Consider the following 6658-nt stretch of genomic DNA (forward strand, 5'->3'; position numbering starts at 1 on the left):
AAATCACCAACCCTGTTTATAAATTAATAAAAGCAACATTCTTCTTTATACTGACACTGGCATGCACAGAAAAACTTCCGCAATCAATCATTTTGACTTCAGTTACACATATTTCTTCGTAAATTTAATGCTTTTTACTTTTATTTAGTAAATGACAGGTTGATCAGGCAAGATGGCAAGCTGTATTGCACTTCATGATCATTTATACCGTAAAATGGGGTAACTTTGACCACTTTTCGTTTTTTTTAACAAAAACCCCAAAACTCAGAAACAATTTGACATAGAAAAATTTTGTCAGTGGCCATCAAAGGCCTAATACTGAGGCTACATAACACAATAGAAAGATTTGAAAAGTTTGCATATCTAATAGGTTAAAAAATTAATAATGTGACCCACAAAAAAGAGCTATTATTTAAAGCCTGTCGGAGTACCCCCTCCAATTTTTTTATTTTTTGGTAAAATAACTCCAGGTTTTGATGCATTGTAGTAGAACTCTTCTAGTTACATATGCAAATGACAAATTTTAGGAAAGTGTCATAGTTTGCAAATGGGGGGCGCCGCCCTCCAATGGGGGAACTTTGACCACCTAATGGCAGCCATGATGGGGTAACATTGACCAGCTTGGAAATTAATATAAAATTACCATATATAACATATTTTATGTTTGATACGTACAAGTTTTAAACTGAAATACCCAGTAAAATTAAGAAATACTTGAGGAAAAGCAAAGTAGTATTTCTAAAACCTATCAGAAATCATTTGATCATGACCTATGGCACAGTTCAAAAAGATAAAAATAGAAAAAGTCATTGGCTAATGACACTTAACTAGTTGAAGATTATTAACACTTCACTTGAACTAAATGAGGAGAGGATGCAACTCAACTGTCGCAGACCGAGTTCTTGTAAAAATAAATAGAAAACAATTTTTCAATTCAATTAGAATTTTGTTGTTATATTATATTTTTAAATAATCTCATTATATGTTTGATATTTTTTTCTAAATAATAATAAATCATACCAAATTATGACGTATGCTAAATTTACATATAAACATTTATAGATATAACATGATTTCCAAATTATTTTTAGATGAAATATCCAGAGTTTCAATAAAATAAAAAAGAATTATTGGATCCTAATTTCTATTATCATTTGCAAATTATTGGTCGAATAATTGGTATAGGTAACATGATTCGCTATTATTGTATTTGATATGATAGTGTTTGCAATTAGCCCTGCCACACATCGAGGTAAGTGAGCCCTGCCCAATCGGTCTGCCGGACTTGCAGCTGGTTTCCAAATATAATATCCCACTTCAATGATCAAGGAATATCTCTCAAACTAATGAAGCAGCTCCATGGAACTTGGTACGCATATTCATTAGAACCTAACTGTGATGTCACGTGCTGAACATTGCTGTTAAGGGGGGGGTTAGAAATGTATATTCAAACCTTCCTTCAAACCTATTCAGTAGTTTATTAGAAACGTCAGGTCTTGGACAAATTTACGGCCAGACTTGCAGCCGGTGTCGCAGCCGGTCCCACAGCCAATCTCCAAATTCAGTGATCAAAGAATATTTCCCAAAAACAATGAACGCAGCTCGATGAAACTTGGTTCTACTTGTAGTAGAACTCTACAAAGAGTTCTACTACAATGCACTACAACCTAGAGTTATTTGGAGTTATTTTACCAAAAAATAAAATTGATTTTACCACCCAGTTAAAGAAACCCCAAGAGCTGGGGTAACAAAGACCATCACTTTTTTTGAAATTACATAAAGACTATGAGAGGCAGGAGCCAGCAATTTATGGTGACTGAAGCTAGAGTATAGACCTGTATTTTGCATGTTTCAATTCAAGTTTAATTTGGCTATTAAAAAAATGGCATCATTTATAAAAATAAGTGGTCTAAGTTATCCCATTTTACGGTTCTCTTCACACACTGCATCATCTTATCATCACAACTGATTTCTAGACAAGGCAACCAACTTCACTGCCTCCCCGGCTCCCCCTCCTGATCTATCCGATGTACCAGAAACCTTACTGTGTGCCCTTAACGTCTTCCAGATTTGCAATAATTTAAATAATTTCAAAGTAATTTCTAAATGCAATAATTTTAATCCAAATATGTTGGCAAGATCTTCTGAAGGCATAAATTTTGCTGCTGATGCATTGACAATAAGCAATAATCTTTCGATATTCACTCACTTTCTGCACCCTGGTATGAATGAATAACAAATCGCACCACCAATAAAAGTTTACCATGATGCACATTGCACACCACGTGGCCATTAGCGATTTGATGGAGTGAACTCACTGTGCTGTAATGTCTAATGAAGGCATGTGCCTGTATGACATACGTTCTGTATGTCATACTGTATGGCATATGTTCTGTTCTTTGGTGGGTTAACAGAATTCCAGCTTACAATGTTAAAAACATTTCAATACACACTTGCCAAATATCTCATATTAAAAAGATTACTGGTAAATATAGTCCTAAATATTGGTTGTTTTATTATACACTAAGGGAGCAGAGCCAGTTCAAGAAGCCTCATACGCCACTAATTTTTAGACATCACTAGTGATCTCTTTGTTTGATGTTGTAATGAACTGCATATCTAGTTGAAGCTAATTAAAGTTGTCATAATTTTTGATGAAGGTTTAAAATATATTTTGATTTTTATACCAAGAAACATGTTTTTCTTAGAGAATTTTTTGATTGTCACACTCTTCTAAATATTAAATCTAAGTATTTTGTTGTTTCAAAGACTCCATTGACTATAGAAGTTTAGTTTTCACAAGTGTATTCAAGAACAGATTCTGAAATAGAAGCAACATTTCCATTTGTATATATAAACTGAATTAATATATATGAATGGGATAAATTGAAAATAAAATTTTTCATTAGGTTAATTTTTTATATGGAACTGCATGATTTTTTTAAAGCCATTGATCATTTCTTCTTTTTTTTCATCTTATAAGTGGGGTGTCTATATATTTTTCAAAAAATGGTTTTGGGAAAACTAAATTCAAATTTTTATTGGTCACAGCTAAAAATTGTTTGTTATACCTAAGTTACTTTCTACAAAGATGCCATTCCTCATAAAAGACTCACTCTAATAGTGGTAAGAATTTAATTGAATGTATGAGCAGGCTTGTTTCAGAACAAACCTAGATGTTATTCCTAGAAGTATTCCTAGATGTTATCAATGCTTTTAGGGAAATTTCATTATATTTTTTTCATTGTATTAAATTTCTTCTTCCCATTTAAAGATTCAAATAAACTACAAAATACTAAAGTAAATATTTGTATCCAACTACAGGTAATTAACACATACTTGCCACCTATGTTCCAAAATTTTAACTTCATAAATCAATAAGGATCTTACTTGAGACAAAAACTTGCTTGCTTTAATTAAAATCAAATTTCTTTCAAATATTTCATTTTAGATTACTTTTTTGAGTGGCATTAACCAAGGAGATCTAAAATGAGCAATCACCCGGCCAGTAAGAGGAAGGAGATCTACAAGTACACTGCGCCATGGACGCTCTACAGCATGAACTGGTCCGTGCGACCTGACAAGCGCTTCAGGTACGTCTTCTTCTCCAGCAAATCATACTTGGTTCTTTATTAAACTATTAAAATTAAATGAACTAATTTAATTTAATAGTTCAATTTAAATAAACTATTAATTAAATAAAACTTATTAGGATTCTTCATTAGTGTTATTGTTTTTAGGCTTAATGGTCGCCATTTTTTGTGGAATATAAGAGAAAACTTCTCAAGCAAATCAGGCTGGGTTCTTTTCTTTTTTTTCTTTCTGGGTTAACTTCTTAAAGTGTTACTGAATTCTTTATTAGTGTTATTGTTTTTAGGCTTAATGGTCACCATTTTTTGTGGGGTTCTTTATCATTCTTTATTGAACTTCTTGAATTGTTACTGAATTCTTCATTAATGTTATTGTTCTTAGGCTTAATGGTCACTATTTTTTTGTGGAATATAAGAGAAAAATGCTTGCTCTACAAGCTCATCTTGGAATTTGGTTCCTAAAGTTTTTATAAATTATTTGCCAAATTTACGTATTTGCCTTTTATGCAAGCAAATATTAAGAAAGAATTTATGTTACTGTGTTATTACTGATTGAATATTAAGATTCATATCACTTTGTTATTATTTATTAAATAGGTATTAAGAAAGAATTTATGTTACTATGTTATTACTGATTGAATATTAAAAAATGTAACTCGGTTCTCACTGCAGTGAGTGACAGAGAGCGCATTTTCTCTTCAACAAAAACATGAAGTCACGGACAGACAGACGGACATAATGAGCACAATAGCCCCTTGTTTTCCACAAATGCAAAAATGCGCTAAAAAGAATTCACATTACTATGTTATAACAGATTAAATATAAAGAAAGAATTTGTTATACTTATGTTATTACTGATTAAATATTAAGAAGAAATTTATGTTTCTATGCTATTACTTATTAAATATGAAGAAAGAACTCGTGTTACTTCGTTATTACTAATTAAATACATCATCAGGCTGGCTGTGGGGAGCTTCGTGGAGGAGTACAACAACAAGGTGCAGATCGTGCAGCTGGACGAAGAGACGTCCGAGTTTGCCGTCCGCTCCACTTTTGACCACCCGTACCCCACCACCAAGATCATGTGGATCCCTGACAGTGTGTGTATACATTGCCATTGTTTGGAATTGTGTTACAATTGCTCTGTAGGAATACTGGAATAGTAATAATGTGATTATTATTACAATAATGTAATAGTTAATGTAACTGTTGTGTTAACCTACCTCTGCATGAGGGACTGTACCTGACCTGTAGGAGGGTACCCGGTATGTAAGTACTTTGACCTGCAGCACTGACCTGCCCTTGCAAAGGGACTGTACCTTAACCTGCTCTTACATTGCCATTAACTTACAGAAGGGACTGTATCCGGACCTGCTGGCAACCAGCGGAGACTACCTGCGGGTGTGGCACCAGACAGCTGACGGTGAGGCCCGCATGGCCTGCCTCCTCAACAACAACAAGAACAGCGACTTCTGCGCCCCCCTCACCTCCTTCGACTGGAACGAGATCGACCCCAACCTCATCGGCACCTCCTCCATCGACACCACCTGCACCATCTGGGGGCTGGAGACTGGCCAGGTGGGTGGACACCTCCTGCACCATCTGGGGGCTGGAGACTGGCCAGGTGGGTGGACACCTCCTGCACCATCTGGGGGCTGGAGACTGGCCAGGTGGGTGGACACCTCCTGCACCATCTGGGGGCTGGAGACTGGCCAGGTGGGTGGACACCTCCTGCACCATCTGGGGGCTGGAGACTGGCCAGGTGGGTGGACACCTCCTGCACCATCTGGGGGCTGGAGACTGGCCAGGTGGGTGGACACCTCCTGCACCATCTGGGGGCTGGAGACTGGCCAGGTGGGTGGACACCTCCTGCACCATCTGGGGGCTGGAGACTGGCCAGGTGGGTGGACACCTCCTGCACCATCTGGGGGCTGGAGACTGGCCAGGTGGGTGGACACCTCCTGCACCATCTGGGGGCTGGAGACTGGCCAGGTGGGTGGACACCTCCTGCACCATCTGGGGGCTGGAGACTGGCCAGGTGGGTGGACACCTCCTGCACCATCTGGGGGCTGGAGACTGGNGGCGGCCGCGACATGTTCGCTTCCGTGGGCGCGGACGGCAGCGTGCGGATGTTTGATCTCCGACACCTCGAGCACTCGACCATCATATACGAGGACCCCAGCCACACGCCTCTGCTGCGGCTTGCGTGGAACAAACAGGTGGGAAACAGGGCGTAAACAGGTACAGAATAGGTATAAACAGAGTATATACGTATAGGAACAGAATAGGGTATAAACAGGTACAGAACAGGGTATAAACAGGTAGAGAATAGGGTATAAACAGATACAGAACAGGGTACAGACAGGTAGAGAATAGGGTACAGACAGGTACAGAATAGGGTACAAACAGGTACAGAATAGGTATAAACAGGTACAGAACAGGGTATAAACAGGTAGAGAATAGGGTATAAACAGATACAGAACAGAGTACAGACAGGTAGAGAATAGGGTACAGACAGGTACAGAATAGGGTACAAACAGGTACAGAACAGGGTACAGACAGGTACAGAACAGGGCACAAGCTAAGCACAACTAGAGCCCCAGTCACACCCCAGTCTGTTGCGGCTGGCGTAGAGCAAACAGGTCCCCGCTTGCAGGGAGCAACAACGAATAACTTGACTAACAACAACAACGTCTGCTTGACTACTTTAATTTGGGTTGCTTTTGTTGTACTACTTCTATTAATTGCCTGTAATACTACTATACTGTTTACTGCTATATATTGGCTGTAAACAGGTGCTTTCTTAAACAGCTTCTGACATGTTGAGCTGCTTGGACGCCTTCCTCACTAAACTCCCCTCTCTCCGTCTACCCTCTTACGGCTTAATGCCCCCTTCACGCCCCCCTTACGCCCTTAATGCCCCCTTCACTCCCCCAACGCACCCAATGCCCCCCTAACGCCCTCCTCACGCTCCCAATGCTCCCCTAATATAGGGGAGTGACATCCCCTCACTTCCCAATACGTACGCATGCCCTGTACGCCCCTAATCCCCCCCTAACGCCCTCCAT

General features: G+C 38.9%; 1 protein-coding gene across 1 annotated transcript; it reads left to right on the forward strand.

Annotated features, from left to right (window-relative positions):
* Positions 1 to 3273: 3273 nt before the first annotated feature.
* LOC108675186 lies at positions 3274 to 6547 on the forward strand. The gene is made up of 4 exons (XM_047883167.1): positions 3274 to 3593; positions 4549 to 4690; positions 4944 to 5685; positions 6402 to 6547. The coding sequence occupies exons 1-4, from the start codon at positions 3490 to 3492 to the stop codon at positions 6545 to 6547; spliced, it is 1134 nt and encodes a 377-aa protein (XP_047739123.1). The 5' UTR covers positions 3274 to 3489.
* The last annotated feature ends 111 nt before the right edge of the window (positions 6548 to 6658 follow it).

This window comes from Hyalella azteca, unplaced genomic scaffold (assembly GCF_000764305.2).
Source record: "Hyalella azteca isolate HAZT.00-mixed unplaced genomic scaffold, Hazt_2.0.2 contig12169, whole genome shotgun sequence".
NCBI lineage: Eukaryota > Metazoa > Arthropoda > Malacostraca > Amphipoda > Hyalellidae > Hyalella > Hyalella azteca.